Source organism: Petromyzon marinus, chromosome 14 (assembly GCF_048934315.1).
Source record: "Petromyzon marinus isolate PM22_M1 ecotype Great Lakes invasive population chromosome 14, UKy_Petmar_22M1.pri1.0, whole genome shotgun sequence".
Taxonomy (NCBI): Eukaryota; Metazoa; Chordata; class Hyperoartia; order Petromyzontiformes; family Petromyzontidae; genus Petromyzon; species Petromyzon marinus.
The window spans coordinates 1,783,859-1,800,616 of NC_133680.1; the positions used below are offsets into that span (position 1 = coordinate 1,783,859).

Consider the following 16,758-nt stretch of genomic DNA (forward strand, 5'->3'; position numbering starts at 1 on the left):
CACCATCGCTACGTTATTTCCACACCGCGTGATTGCTTTGCTCGCTCCTGTTCATTTGAGCCACCGTTCTTCGTGTTGCTGTTGAACACTTGAATTACATTTTCGAATTATTTCTTTCTTAAAATGAATCTTTATTTTAATACGAGGCTGCTATAACTTGAATGTCTATTATTACATTTTCCGCAGTGACATGTTTTTTTATGAATTCGCCCACAATCTGGGTCTGTCGTGCTTGCACACACGGCAGACCCAGATTTTCTTCCTTGCGAAATAAAACGAAAATTCTTTCATTCTCAGCGGGTTCTCATCTGGCTATAAATAAACGACATTTCAATTGTATCTTTACAACAATCCACACAAAAACGGAACACTCACCATACAGCACACACAACACAATCCACACAACACACTGCACACCGCACACGCGCGCCCAATATTGAATGAGATGCTGCGGTTTTTTGTTGTTATTCTCTGTCTGAACATCGTGGCATTTCAGTGACACGTTAGAGAGCGGCTAATTAATTTACAACGCGACTCATTGCGGAGTCGCCTTGATGTAAATAACCCCAACGCCGCCCCTGTGGGTGGCAAGGTGCCTCTATTTTAAGCGCTGACGTTCGCTCTGCGTTAATGAAACCCAATTCGCATGTGGGTCGCGCCTTGCTACACGCGTCTGCGGGTTGAGCCTAATGGCCAAATCACCGCTATTTTTAACTTTTTTCTCGAGCCCTGATTCCTTCCGCCCGGTGCCCCGTGCCGAGGCTGGACTTTGTGCATCATTTGAAAATTAAACAAACGCATGCTACATTTTTTGCAGCAACATTTTAAAAATGTTCCTTTGCGTGAACGGTTCGTAATCACGGTTGTTAAATCGGTTGTTGTTGGATTACCGGTAACCGCTAGAAGAAGAACGGTTACCGGTTTCGCCGCACGTTGTAACTATGTACAGGAGAAAAACAACCACGTGTCATTGTCACCTCTTTCACCGAGAATCGAAGGCAACTGCCGGTGGTGGAATGTCCGGCCGCTCGAGTCCATGCCATCTCCCGGTGCAGCAGCTGAACCGTCGTGGCAAAATTCCTTGAAAATCGTTGAGTTCAGAACTCACGAGCGGGGGTAGCGAGGGGAAAGAAAAGAGGCGGCACGGAGGAGCGGTGGTCACGTTTCACCGTTTGCGATTTTATTTTATTTCATTATTCTCGCATCCGTGTTCAGAACGATGCAAGAGAAACAAAAAAAAACCCAACAACACGCGAGCCCCGCTAATTTCCAGCGGCATCGCAGCGTCGCGCCGATAGAAATAACCCCGCAGGTGCGGCTCTCATCGCCGCGTAGGGGTTGGAGGGGTCACCGTACGCGCCCCCTCCCCATTGCCCCTAACGACACTCGCGGAGCCCCGGGGTCGTGAGATCTCACCACCGCTTGTCAGACTCGCATCGCACACCGCACGAGAGGCGATTGTTTTTTTCTCTCCCTTCTAGACAGCAAACAACAACAGAAAATGTGCAATCGTCACCAGAGCCGTCCCTAGAATCTGGGCGACCGCCCCGGGCCCCACGCTTTGGGGGGGGGCACGCTTTGACGTCGCGCTGTCAGATTAAATACTTCCGGTGTAGTTTGAAGGTGTCGGGGGGGGGCCCACACGGTGTGATTTGCCCCAGACCCCGCACCCCACCTCTATAGACGGCCGTGATTGTTACCATTGGAGGGGTCCCGCCAACCGTGTACCTTGCGCGTCACGCGAAGACGTCACAGTAACCGCGTGACTAATGCACGCGGCCCCACCGCTCATCGCAGTCTCGTATAGAATACAACAGCGACCTGCTCGTACCCTGTCCAATTAAATATGAAATCGTTTACAAATATATATGTGTATATATCAAATAAATAGCGACCAGCAAAGTACAGTGAACTCTCGATTATCCGTGGGGGGAAGGCGGTAGGGGGGGGGGGAAGATTATCCAGATTGCAAGTAAATAAATATGCAGGCTGTTTTAACATTGACCTGCTCCTCCTCACTCGTCGATGACCAACTGGCTCAGTGCTCACGTGACCGAAAATGTGTTGGCAGGCAAGTGAGCGACGCTTTAAGCAACAATAAAAAAGCCGACCTCGTCGACAGCCATCCCATATTGTCATCGCCTCATTTGCATGTTTAGATCATTGGGAAACCCGTAACTCTGGAAGGGTCTCTCATCCCTTACTGCGAAAACCAAAGCCAAAAAAGTATTGAGACTCAGCGATGCTTTTCTTGGTAAACATCGTGTAATTGTAACAACGTGTATTGTAATAGTCGTGGTTTTCGATTTGTCCGGATCAGTCTTCACCTCCACTGACTAATGTATTTGTATTGTATTGTGCTTGTTAACCCCGGAGAGCCTCAACGAGTCTCAAGGCTCTTTTTCAGTCGGCTCCTGCCAAGTTTCCATAGGAGATGGGCCAATGTTGCTGCCGTCTGTGCGCGTGTGCGTGATCTCAGGTGAGTCATTCGCAGGTCATTTTTTCAGCACTGGGAATGTTTTGGCCAATACGAGTTAAATGTATAGGCTGTGGGAGAACATTCAAATTCCACAGAGGCGAGGAAGGAGTCCTCTCTTTCTGTGAGCCATGGGTGTCGCCCACCGTGCCACCGCTCTGCCACCCGATTACCCTCGATGACCGAGAGGCGACTACATCGAGAGGCTGTCTGTACCGAGGCGCACAGTACCATGCACGCGGTGTAGTTATTTATATATCCCTAACAGATTTGTCCTATTGTAGGAAAACACAGTCACCAGAACAATGTACTGGAATCATGGCACCATAGGCACATACATTAATACTTATATAAAGGTTTGTAACATGTTTGTGATTGTACAGTCATTCAAATAACAGGTTCGATTAAAGTCGTCACGGGAGCTTTTCTCAACTGTCAGTGCTCGGAGAGGAAGACGTCAAGATATGGGCCGAGGGTTGTTACATCGCACGATCGTGTCAATGGATTGGGGAGGCCTTCATCCAGCAGTTGATTGACCGTGGCTGCTGCTGATGATGGCCTCCATGAATTTCTTGACGCCACGCTAGACATTTTTTTCTCCAGAAACGGGCCAGGCGAACGAAGCGTGACATCTTTCTTTCGTCTCAGAGACTGTGAAAAAAAACCCCAGTTACAGTATCGCTATTTACCTCGCTGTGTTACGTGTTAATTCACCAAAGCAGCGACTCCACATCAACTTCAGAGAGTTTAAATAGATTTCCAGGCACCTAAAGCACGGGAGTTTACCCACGCAAATTGTCCCCCCGTGTCTCTCAGTCATCGACTGACGTCAAAACAAAATCAAACGCGTCTCGCCGTTCAACCGAGCCATCTCCATCGGCGGCCCTGAGCCAGGGGTGGAAGTTCCACGTTCCCATGACAGGGGCCAGTTTGTCAGCAGAGAGACCGCTGTTGACTTGCCACAAAGTGGTAGTTATTTTATTGACCGTGGAGGGATGTTGAAGATGATCGGCTGAGTCGATCCTTCGTGAGCGTCCATTGTTAACTCGTGACCCTTCGAGTTCTACAGGGTGGCCCAAAAGTCAGGACACAAAAATGTTATTTCATTTATTTAACACTGGCATTACAATATTTTATTTTTTTATTCTTTAAATTAATATTTTATCTGTTATTATTGATTTTTCTTCTTATTTCTGTGGGCAAATGCGTCATTTACAAATCTCGACCAAGAACCCGGAATGAGTTGAGATGAAACATAATTGAGGAATGTTAAAAATTCCACAGCTGTACTATCATCTTAAAAAATACAAAGTCGCGAGTTAATTTCAAAAGAGAATTCATGCATCATGCATGAATATTAATGGAAGTCAGTTTGAACATCTGTTAAAATAAATATAATAACCCCGTGTGTCCTGACTTTAGGGCCACCCTGTATATGAAGCACCATAACCACCGCATTGGTGGCCACGTGGTGGCCAACAGAGGCGCAGATGCAGAAACGATTATTGTACCTTACTTCTACGCTACCACGTCTGTGGCCCACCGCCTTAACCAACCCGCACCGACGTTACAGCGTGGTGAGGTACGGTCTAATAAGGGGAGGCCCCCATCCAGCAGGAGATGGCCAAAACGTCCGGCGATGGCCGGGTGAGTAGGGGTCTCCCCAATTAATTAAATAAACACAGATGAGCAAAACAACTAACGGCGCTATCGTTGAAGAAATAACAGCAACAAAAAACTCGACACGTTTCTTGTCAATGACATGTTGAGAAACGGTGGCCGTTCTTTGTGGTAAAAAGGACCGATTATAAACAGCAGCAGTCGCATCAACGGATCGGGAATTTAAACCACATAAATTCTGAATAACAATTCGTTGCCCGGGCCCCTTATTTTTTCAAAACACCGCTAAGGCAGGCGTCCCTATAACCCACGCAATAATTAGAAATAATGCCAATTGTTTACCCAGGAAAGCCTCCACTGAGTCTTCTTAAGGCTCATTTTCAGGATTGTCTCCTGGTTCATTGGAATGTTTGGGCGACTCCATGAATGAGAGTCTGGCTTCGTAAGGGAGGACACCGATAGACACCGGAGAAAATCCACCACCCATATGAGGAGGTAGCACTCAGCACTGCCATCTGCTTGCCACACCTCGCAGCACCATGCCCACAACTCCTGGAAATCCCTGGTGGTCAACTATGTCACGGGAACCCATTTCATACGACGTATGACGATCCTTACACGCGCGATTTCTCGTTTAATAATATCGATATTAAACGAGAAATGATCGTACTCCTGACCGCTAACGTAACATTTAAAACCACGTCGGTTAACGCAGAGGTGAAGCCTCATTGTGGAATCACGGACGTGCGTCCTGACCGTACGACGTTAAATAAACAATAAATATCCGTAATTAAAAACGACGAGTAAACTGATCAATAACCAACACTTGCGGTTGAATGCATTTCAAATTTCAGATCATATTGATTCATATTATCACGTCCCTGCTTAAGTTATGGCAAAATCAATTTTCCTCGACCGACGCTCATTCGCAGGCGACCACCTTCATCCGTACATTTCGGCGCAGCGTCCGGCTTGTGATCTTTACCGCTCTCGTGCGTGGTTAGAATGCAGCCGTCACCTCCTGGTGGTGCGTGTTGGGCGTGATGTTTGCCGAAGGGCCGTCGGTAAATGTCACCTGTCAAGTCCACAACAAGTTGAGGAGTTCACTCCCCCAGCCCCGCCAGGGGCAACCGAGCGACCGCACGTGACTCCACACGCACTGCGTGACTCCCCACGCACCGCCTGACTTCCCACGCACCACGTGACTCCACATGCACCGTCTGACTCCCCACGCACCACGTGACTCCCCACGCACCACAACCTGGGCCTGGTGTTGGAATAGAGCCGGTTACAGTCCGCCGAGCCGCGCCGGGGCCGTGCTGAGCCAACCTGGCATGGCTCAGCAGGTGCTGTGGGTAAGAACCTATCGTCTATGTTTCACCAACACTATCATCAGCTGCCATGATCTACACATTGCTGGATGAAGGCCTCTTATGCGAGCAAAGTCTCGGGCAGAATAATTAATTTATCGCCAGATCCAGGTAACGACATGGATTAGAATAATAATCGTCGGTGTGGATCATAGAATTTTACGTGGTACGCTCCAAGTCGATGGGTATTGAGAAGTCCGGATAATCGATGTGCGGATGAGAGGACCTCCACTCAATAGGAGTTGATTTTTATTTCCATGCAGCGGAAATTAAAGTTCACCGCACACGAGATGCCGGTTCCATCTCGGCCGCGACTCGGCCATCGGATGTCTGCGCTGCCAGCAATGGTTTGGGATCGACAGGCGTAGTAATTATCATCATTATAATAATAATCGCTAGCGCCGTGACGCACCTCCGATTAGGCCGGTTGGCTGCGTACGGTGCGAAAGCAGCTCGACAAACGTGCTGCGTGCATGATCCTTCACAGCCGCAGAAAGCAAAAAAAAATACGAAAAGTAACAAAAATCAACGGCGCGAGCAAAGGCGAGCGGCTCGCGGCCGCCTGCCGCACACGAGCACCGGGGCACCGGCGTCGCGTTCACGGCGGCGGCGATGACACCGCGAGCGCTAAACAACATCCGGCAGCGGCGTCTCGCGTATCGAGCGCGGCTCCCTGCGTCCACAGCACGGTCCGTCACTCCGTTCCCTGAGATCGCAGTCAGCTTAGCTTACACGTGTAACCCTAGCCCTGACCTTACACGTGTAACCCTAGCCCTGACCTTACACGTGTAACCCTAGCCCTGACCTTACACGTGTAACCCTAGCCCTGACCTTACACGTGTAACCCCAGCCTTAACCTTACACGTGTAACTCCAGCCCTGACCTTACACGTGTAACCCTAGCCCTGACCTTACACGTGTAACCCTAGCCCTGACCTTACACGTGTAACCCTAGCCCTGACCTTACACGTGTAACCCTAGCCCTGACCTTACACGTATAACCCTAGCCCTGACCTTACACGTCTAACCCCAGCCCTGACCTTACACGTGTAATCCCAGCCCTGACGTTACACGTCTAACCCTAGCCCTGACCTTACACGTGTAACCCTAGCCCTGACCTTACACGTGTAACCCTAGCCTTGACCTTACACGTGTAACCCTAGCCCTGACCTTACACGTGTAACCCTAGCCCTGACCTTACACGTGTAACCCTAGCCCTGACCTTACACGTGTAACCCTAGCCCTGACCTTACACGTGTAACCCTAGCCCTGACCTTACACGTGTAACCCTAGCCCTGACCTTACACGTGTAACCCTAGCCCTGACCTTACACGTGTAACCCTAGCCCTGACCTTACACGTCTAACCCCAGCCCTGACCTTACACGTGTAATCCCAGCCCTGACGTTACACGTCTAACCCTAGCCCTGACCTTACACGTGTAACCCTAGCCCTGACCTTACACATGTAACCCTAGCCTTGACCTTACACGTGTAACCCCAGCCCTGACCTTACACGTGTAACCCTAGCCCTGACCTTACACGTGTAACCCTAGCCCTGACCTTACACGTGTAACCCCAGCCCTGACCTTACACGAGTAACCCTAGCCCTGACCTTACACGTGTAACCCTAGCCCTGACCTTACACGTGTAACCCTAGCCCACGCTGAGAGGTCAGCAAGGTCAGGTTGTTTAGCCTGGGTTTGTTTTCGTTCCTCAAGGACTCTCCACCATCCACGCGGCCACAACGCTCCGTCACAAGCCACCGCGTCGTGCCATGTGGGCGATTCTCTGATTTGCAATCGCCGTTGTGGATTACCGTTCTCTCACGGTCGTTAGTTTCGCCCCCGGATTGTGCAACCGGAGCTCGCGGTAAAATTACCGGAACAATTGTTTTCCATCGCGTCCTCTTGAGAACAAACCAAAACCAAGACATTCACGTTACCAGATGAGGGTTATGGACATAATTTTCACAAAGCTGGAATCATATTTAGCCCGTTTGGGTCTGACCACAGCACCATTTGCAAACGCAAAGCCTAACAGATGCACCGGTCACAATGTGATTCAAGCATCTGTTCCACTCTTTGACACCGTGATGAATGTAGCGGCCTCTTGTGGCTGGAGGGGTCAAATGAACCCATGACATACAGCAGATAAGGAATTGTGGATTATTACGCTCGTGATTGGACGCATGCAATTGTGAGCCTTGAGAATGGATTCATCGTTACGCCCCTACACAGCCACCGTGGGCACGCCCTCTATCGACGTAATTCAACACGTCCGTCAAAAACACTGCCCAACGCAGAAAAGAAGAACGTAGCAAGCAGGATTTTGTGGCAACGCCTCTAGCAGAGAGACGATCTTTCCCGATGTATTCGTTCCTCTTCAGGGCAGCGTTATTCCGCCGTTGCGCTTGTGCGCCACTGACCAACGCAGCGCCGCGGGTTTCCCAGAGACAAAATGTCACGCGGCGTGGTTCTGCCAAGCTCCTCGGGACGGGACTCTCGGCGCGGCGTTCCGCGCAACTTACAGGACACGAGTTCATGACCCCTGGTACAACGCCGCTGAACAGAGACATAGTCATCTCACCCCCCACCCCGTGACAGATTAAAAGTCAAATCAAGCACCGTTTTACAACGTTTTTACGCCTTTTAAGGCCGGTAAACTCTGTAAAAAAAAAAAAAATGTTCCCTCCATTTTACCGAGCGGTAAACTGGGATTCTCGCGTCGCTCTCAATAAATGCCACCGTTTGATTGATTGGCAATTTTATATTTTGTACCACATTCTTTCTACACAACCACGTAAAAAAAAACACCAATGGCTGACCACAAGTTAATTAAAAATGCAACTGGGGGAGAGTGGAGGGGGGGGGGAGAGGGCAAAATAAATAAATAAAGCACGGTTATTGGGCACTGCCGGTGCAGGCTAAAGTCCCAGCTGACACGTTGGCAGATGTCCCCATTTTCACGCGGCTTTTGGCAAAAAACGTCGCCGGTGAAGCGCCGACGTCGCCAAGGCCGTGAGGCGGTGGCGGCGGCGGCGGCACCGCCGCGGCTACGGGTCCCGCGCGGAGTTGGAGAACATGTGCTCGTTGTATTCGGACGACTCCTCGGGGATCTGCCCGGGGATGCGGAACCCGAGGGCGGAGATGTGGTCCAAGGCCCGCTTGGGCGTGGACGTGGCGAACGCGACGGGCGGCTCGGGCCCCCCTGCGACCACCACGGGGCAGCCGGTGCGCTGCAGGAACTGGAAGAAGTTCTCCTCCACCGAGCCGTGGCTGGACGGTCCCGGCGGCTCGTCCCTCGGCCAGGGGCCGGAGCAGCGGCACCGCGCCAGCTTCTTGAGCTCCTCGCGGATCTGCCGGTTGAGCCACCCGTAGAAGAACGGGTTGATGGAGAAGGAGGAGTAGGCGAGCCACGTGACCAGCGTCTCCGCCGACTCGGTGTCGCCCCGCCGCCCGCTCGTCGCCGCGTGCAGGTGGTAGGCGAAGTGCGGCAGCCAGCACACGACGAACTGCCCCACGAGGATCATCAGCGTGACGGCCGCCTTGCCGCCGCCGAAGGCCCGCTCGGGCGAGATCCTGGCGGGCGGGCCGCCGCCGCCGCCGCCGCTCGCCGACCCCGCGTTGCCCGCCGCGTCGCTCACGATGGTCGTCTGGCTGTTGAGCGACACGGAGCGCTGGCGCGCGCCGTTGGTCCACGAGGGCAGCGGGCCCTGCTGCAGCGCCGCGATACGCGCCACCTTGAACACGCTGCAGTAGACCACGGTGACGATGAGGCCCGGCACCACGAAGCAGAAGACGCTGAACACCACCACGAACACGTTCTTGTACTCGCCGTCGCTCCAGTAGAGCGAGCAGCGCGCCGCCGGCGCGGCCGCGGTGCCATTGAGGGGCCACGGCGGCGCCGCCGCCGCCGCCGCCGCGTCGGGGGTCGCGCGCCAGCCCAGGAGCGGCACCACGGAGGCGAGGCCGGACTCGACCCAGATGAACGCGAGCACGGAGACGGCCAGGCCGGCGCCCACGCGGCCCTCGTAGCGCATCGGGTGCACGATGTAGTAGTAGCGCTCCACCGAGATGGCCGACACGGAGAGGATGGAGGCGCTGATGAGGCACACGTTGAGGAAGACGTGCGCCTTGCAGAAGACGTCCCCCTCGCCGACGGGCGGCCCGCCGAGCGCGAGCGACACGGGCCGGCTCGACGCGATCGCCATGGGCATTAGCACGGTGGCGGAGAGCAGGTCCACCACGCACAGGTGCAGCACGAAGATGAACTTGCGTAGGGGCGGTGCGCGCAGCAGCACCACGAGCAGCGCCAGGTTGCCCAGCAGCGCGGCGGCGTTCAGCAGCGCCGAGAAGGCCAGGCCCACCGCGTCCCACGCGCGCACGCCCTCCATGCCGCCTGCCGGGGGCCGCGCGGCCGCGCCGGGCGCCCGCTGCTCGCGCGGAGGCTCGGCGAGTCCCGTGTCCGTCTGCCGAGGCGAATGAGCAAACGAGTGAACGAGCGAATCAGGGAATGAGTGAACGGGCGAATGAGTGAACGAGGGAATGAGTGAACGAGCGAATCAGGGAATGAGTGAACGGGCGAATGAGTGAACGGGCGAATGAGTGAACGGGCGAATGAGTGAACGGGCGAATGAGTGAACGGGCGAATGAGTGAGCGAAGGAATGAGTGAACGAGCAAATCAGGGAATGAGTGAACAGGCGAATGAGTGAACGGGGGGATGAGTGAAAGAGGGAATGAGTGAACGAGCGAATCAGGGAATGAGTGAACGGGCGAAGAGTGAACGGGCAAATGAGTGAACGGGCGGATGAGTGAACGGGGGAATGAGTGAACGAGCGAATCAGGGAATGAGTGAACGCTCGAACGAGGGAATGAGCAAACGAGGGAATAAATGTCGATGAAGATGCCGGCGAGGGAACCTTTCGAGAGGCAGCAGCGCGCGAACGAAAGTGTCAGTAGCGAGTTGCTCGTAGGAGGTAATTGCGTCGATTTTACGCGATTGCACCGTATTCATTATAGAGCGGCAGAACTCCTCTTATCCGTGACAAACAAACACCGGGAACCTTCCACTGTGACGAGACTTCCAAGCCCCACAGGGGCCTGGCTGGCAGCCAGAATTGTATGAGGAAGTGGGGGGGGCGTGAGTGAGCTTACAAAGCGGCACGAGCGAGGGACTCTGCAGGGATGTCACTGGATTAATACATTATCTAACGTGTATTTTTATTATTATTTATTGCTTCACATCAATATAGAAATTGCAAAGGCTTTCTCTACCGCTGCTCGGCCGAAATGCACTTTGCAAACGAACTAAGATAATAATGAAACTAAATTAAAACCCTCTGTTGTCCAAAGAACATTAACTCTTCGTGAAATGTAATCGCGCAATTTGTGTGCTACATAATGAGCAGAGATGTGTTCACAATGGCACTTCGATGCAATTAGCCGTTCCTATATTTACACGGCGTGTCTCACACGAGGTAGTTCATGGAACTGACTAACGTTATTACGCAACGCGGAACGTTCTGTTTTCGGTCACCTCAGAGAGACCCTGCCCTGGATAAGACACAAGTGCAACGCGTTGATTGAAAAACCCAGAGACAAGGCGGTTCGAATCCTGTAGGCTGCCCCGGTCACTACTGCAGGTGGATTAACTGCAAATACAGTGGGGATTTGTGCAGGGCATTGCCTGCCGGCGTCGCGGTCCAAATTTGCCAAAATCACTCGCAAAATGCCTAATCTGGTAAAACCACAGTGCCACTGTGATTGCCTTGCGCTATCAGAATGGCACGAATACCAAACATGTTCATTGCATCATCACCACCACGGAGATAAATAAACGGACTTAGGAGAGGCATACCCGCCGGATGGAATTGCCGTCACCTTGACACTGCCACACCGAGTGACGTCGTTATTAAGTGATGTAGGCGGTGCAACTGCACCGGGGCCCAAGTTGCCCAGAGGGAATTTTGGGAGAGTGGGGGAGGGGCGGGGGGAGGGGCGGGGGGGAATTGGACAGGGTGGGGGCCACATTTCATTCCTGGCACCAGGAGCCGTGCCAACCACGATACGCCACCTGAGGCACTGTGGCGTCAAGACGCGGGCACAGGAATGGAGCCCCTTCTCGAGGGTTCCACCAGAGCGCAGGGTCCGCAAAGAGGGAGCTATTGGAGTGGGTCCCGCACCACCCAACCTGTCCCTTTGGCCCAGCCGAGGTCACTCTCCCCAGCACAGTGGACCCCCCCATACTTAACCTCGACTGTCGCCCCCCCCCCCCATCCAAGGGGAGCTGCAGCCGGGCCTGCCAAAGTTGTGGCGTGGCGGTCACGAACTCTCAGATGCACGACGCACGCAACGGCGAGGCAGCGGAGCGAGAATGGCTGCGGCGCTCACCGTGGCCGCGTGCGAGCGGGGGCCGCGGGCGGCGCGCGCCCGCCGTGCCGTCTCCGCCGCGGCACCGCCGAGGCTCGGGGGAGGGCGGAGGGCCGCTCGGCGACTCGCGCTCCGATCGCCCGCGGGGTCCGGCGAGCGACGGCCAGGCCCAGGCATGAGAGGCGGAGCCGGGCGACCTGCGGACGCAGCGGAGGGCATCGGCGGTCACCGCGCGTCGACGAGGAGGACGACGAGGAGGACGAGGAGGAGGAGGAGGAGGGGAAGCGTCGGCGAGTGCTGGAGCGTGCCGTGGGCCCGGTGGGTGGCTCGCTGCCCCGTCACCCCGCCGGTGCTTCCTCACACGGAGAGAGGCGCCGACTGGCGCGGAGAGCCGTAGACTCGCTCGCGCTGCCCACCGTGGTGAAGTATGGACGAACAACGCCCCGTGGCAGAGAACGGCGAGATCACTTTCATCCGGCAGTGGATTGACATGGGGCTGTGAGTGATTGCAGATAGCCTCTAGACACGCTCATTGTGCAGCGGCTACGCCTTCAGTTGACTCTTCACATCTGCTCCGCTCAAGTGGAGCGGATGAGATGTTTAACCTGGATGCGGAGTGACGGGTAATGGTACGTTTCATAATCATATACGTACCACGCACACATCCACGCAAAGTGAGCGCCTATGAAAGACAATATGGCACACGATGGGGTGGGTAGCCAGCATCACGCCCGACCGCCTTTGGCTCCCCATTGCTGATATTTTCAAACTGCACCAGGTATTTCTTCCTGCCTCAGCAGTCCGCCTGCTGTATTTTTTCACCTGAAGACCATTGCTGGTGTTGCGATCGAAACGTCGTGATTTTTCATTATTTGATTATTTTTATATCGACGTGACTTTCCAAAAGATCCAAAGAGTATGCACCAGGTAGTAATTTAAGGTTGAGTCGTCCTAGAGAAAGCCCACAACTGGCCCAGATAATCGTCACCAATGTTGGCTGTGAGAGGGAATCGAACTTGGGTCGCCGGGTTCGGAGTGCAGCGCGCTAACCGTTACACTACCGCACGCACAGCAGAGCAGCACACAGCCACGGACAGGGTTTAGTGGCCGGCGCGTGAGTTGTCTTGGTCAACTCAGCCATAAATGAGTACCTGGTGCGGTACGTGTTCAACAACAGCACCGGGGAGACAAAGGCGGCCGGACGTGGTGCTGTATTTGTGTGTAAATGCAGCCTTAGCTACACATGCACACACGTTGAAATATGCTAACGGGTAGGTGCGTATCCCGAAACGTCGAGTCTATATAACCCTCTGTCGTCTATGCAGATAAGATTTGCATTTGTATCTCAGTACAGGACTGTAACACAGTCTTCGTCATCATCATCATTAGCAATGATCAATCCACTGCTAGATGAAGGCCTTGCCATTGCCACCCCGATGCAACGAATCCACCTCGAGCACCTGCTACATGAGACGATTTCATCGCTCCGTCTCCATGGTGGTGGTGTGGGGAGGTGCTCACTAGGACGAGTTCCATCCCCCTGCACCACGTTCACATCCCTTACGGTGCATTGTTATGATATCAGTTCAAGCGCTTCGGTGGCGCCTGCGATGCAATTGACATGCAAATGAATTAACATCCAAATCCACGTACAAATGAATTCACATACAAATGAATTCACATACCAATGCATTTACATGAAAATTCACATACAAATGCATTAATATACAAATTCACATACAAATGAATTTACATATAAATTCACGTATAAATGAATTCACACACAAATTAACATACTAATGCATTCACATGCAAATGGACATACAAATGAATTCACATCCTAATGCACGCGGGCATCAGGAATGCGGTACAACGCTGTGGCGCCTGCAATGGCATGCAATTGCATTGAGTACACCTCCCGCACAGACTGAACGCAATTGCGATACGTAGTCAAGCTCGGAGTAAATGCAATGCCCAACAATGAATATAGAGAAATGTATCTCGTATAGAAACGCAAGGGCGACGACGACACATGTTAAACCTGTAACACCATCAGTCACGATCGATCCACTGCTGGATGAAGGCCTCCCCTCTCTCCAAGTGGTCGCCATCTCACAGTTCTGCGATGGAACATTTCGACCGAGCAAGGACCTGGACACCTGCGACAATAGAGCTTCATGGCTCGTTGGATTCTTCCGGTAAAAATAAAAACAACCTCACTCTGACCTGGATGGTCGCCGATTTCATGGCTCCATCTCCCGCTCGGCCGAAAAAACCTCTCTCTCAACGCGTTCCCTGCCTGTAGGCTCCCCAGTACAGGGAATACGTGCGTAAATGCAATAACGCCGATTAATCCTGCACATTCAATCCACCGTTTTACACGATTGCAATAGCACTAGCTACGTGTCGGCAGTGTGTGTGTGTAACGCGATGTGCTCGCGGGTGACGTGTACTCACACAGGGCCGGATTCGCGTGCTGCAGAAACGTCTTGAAGCACCGTCGTCATTAACGTCGTCATTAACATCGTCATTAACATCATCACCGCCATCGTAGCGATATACCTCCGTTGTCGGTGTTGCGACAGGGTCATTGTTTGACGATGGACGACCCCATCGGAGTAAGAAGATCAGACCAACGATTCGCACCGATTCTCTCTCGCAGAAGCAAGCGAAATATCAGCTCTCATTTTAAATAAGAGAGAGAGAGAGAGAATACACCTCTAACAGACTACTGGAACACGTGGGTTGCTGTTGTTAGCGAGCTCCTATTAATGTCCGAACGGCGTAACAAGGACATGGTGTGGTCAGCACCAGATGCTAATTTAAATACGAGTAGACCTGTAGGAGATGGTCCAAGACCGCTTCCGATATTTGCCACCGATGTAATCCGAGGCCGGGAATGGAACCCAGGCGGCCGGGTTGGTAGCACAGTGCGCTAATCAACGACTCCGCTCCCGCTCGTCACACTAGAGTACCTATTATACCGCGGTATATATACACACACACACGTTTAGTCCGCGTATAATGAGATAAATATTACCCAGCAGCGGGTACGGCGAGCGTGTGTTCCTTGAGATGCCGGGTTTAAGCGTCTTGGGATGAGAGGAAACGTGCGTGAGCAGAGCGCCCGCGTGGGTGTGAAGACACGCGCCTCTCTCCGCCTGCGTCCCCGTCTCCGCCTCGTCTCGCCGTGTCCCCGCGTGCCTGCGCGCCGTCTCCGTGGGGAGCCTGCTCCGCAGAGAGAGAGATGTCGACAGAGAGCGCGAGGAGGGCTCCTTCCCGTGCCTGCACGGAGCCCGGAGCGCTCCTCCAACCGGAACACGCTCAGGCAGGGATGAGGAAGCGTGGGGAGGGATGAGAGGGATGGATGGGAGTGGTGGTGGGGGGGCGATAGAGGGATGGGGGGAGGGAGTGAGACAAGACTGCCACCACGTGCGCATGCTCAGCGGGTATTGGCAGCATCCTCCCTCCACCTCCTCCACCCCGCCCCGCACCCCAACTCCTCTCCACCACGTGCGCTCTCATTCTGCAGAGAGCCGGGAGGAAGGCAGGAACGAGGGATGCGAGGGAGGGGAAGATGAAGGGGAGGCGCCGTGCCATCAGCCCGAGCTCACAATCTTGTCTGTCGCAGCAGTGAAGGAATGAACGAAGCCGCCCTATTTTGCAGGCCCACCTGCCTGGCCGTGTGTGTGTGTTCGATGTGTGTGTGTGTGCTCGGTGTGTGTGTGTTGATGGATGGCTGTTGAATTAAATGTCGAAACATTCGCTTCGTACACAAATGCATAATTTAACAACATTGCCGCGAGTAAGATATTGCACGCTGCGTATTCGAACCTCGACTCTAAACCAACGGGCAATCGCAAACATCGGTACATTGGCTAAAATGCACTGCAGCTCCGGGCAAATTGCACCATCATCATTGCTGTTGGTTGGAGCGGTCGCGCTCTGAACTATGAACCCGGCTACCTGATGTCGATTGCCTGCCGTGGGTAACATCAGAGGCGAGTGATATCTGAATCGGTCCTGTGGCCCCGTCCTCCCCCCTCCCGGGCCCCATCCCCCCTGCTTCCCATCCCTTTTCACTGACCCGCACTGACCAGCAGCCTGCTTAAGCACAAGTTAAACACCCGATACGGCGCGGCAAGGCTTTCAGCCACGCAGCAGTGGATTATTAACAAAGGGCTGTCAACGATCACTGCTGCCGCTATAATTTACAAGGCCGTGAACGCTGTGGCACATGATCGCTTAAACCCACAGTTGAAGCCAACAGAGCGCTCTGCGTGAGTAGTGCGCCTTAATCCGGCTCTGCTGGCGGGCAAAGCCCCAATCAATGCTCAGCGTCAGATATAATGTGAAGCCACCCTCCCCTTCCTCTCACCCATATTTTGAGAGCAACAATGAATTAATTCCGGGTGCTGGAGGGAATGATGTTAAAAGGATCTCTGTTGTGCGCGAGTCCTCTTCCCGGAGGAAAAAAAAGACCCAGGGTCCCTCTATGCATTTTGCTACATCGTCTCATTCATCGCAGGCCGACATTGTTGACTGCCAGCTCCATTGGGATGTAAATTAGTCGAGCCCGTGGGTTGCCCAATCTCCCCCCTCTCTCTCACACACACACCGCAACCCACGCATCTCTCTACTCCACACGGCTCGCTCCTCCTCCTCCTCTTACATCCATCCGCCACTCCACCGCCAAGCTGTAATCTTGTAGTTAGCTTCCCATGAAACATGTTTTGATTTAGTCCAGCATTCGGATCAAGGGGTACACTTCATCTGCTGCCTGCCCGCGGTGCAAGTGCAAGTATCGCACTCAGCAAATGCCTCCTCCCCTCTCCCCCACATTATTTCAATCATAATTAATTCGACTTGAATAAAAAAGAATGCATAGAAAAAAATCATGCATACGCATAGATTACGTAAAGAT

The 16,758-nt window shown here is 53.3% G+C and overlaps 1 protein-coding gene across 1 annotated transcript; it reads right to left on the reverse strand.

Annotated features, from left to right (window-relative positions):
* Positions 1-1,158: 1,158 nt before the first annotated feature.
* LOC116942461 (G-protein coupled receptor 61-like) lies at positions 1,159-10,234 on the reverse strand. The gene has a single exon (XM_076067005.1). It carries the CDS (start codon positions 9,856-9,858, stop codon positions 8,518-8,520), a length of 1,341 nt encoding a protein of 446 aa, XP_075923120.1. The 5' UTR covers positions 9,859-10,234; the 3' UTR covers positions 1,159-8,517.
* Positions 10,235-16,758: the final 6,524 nt, after the last annotated feature.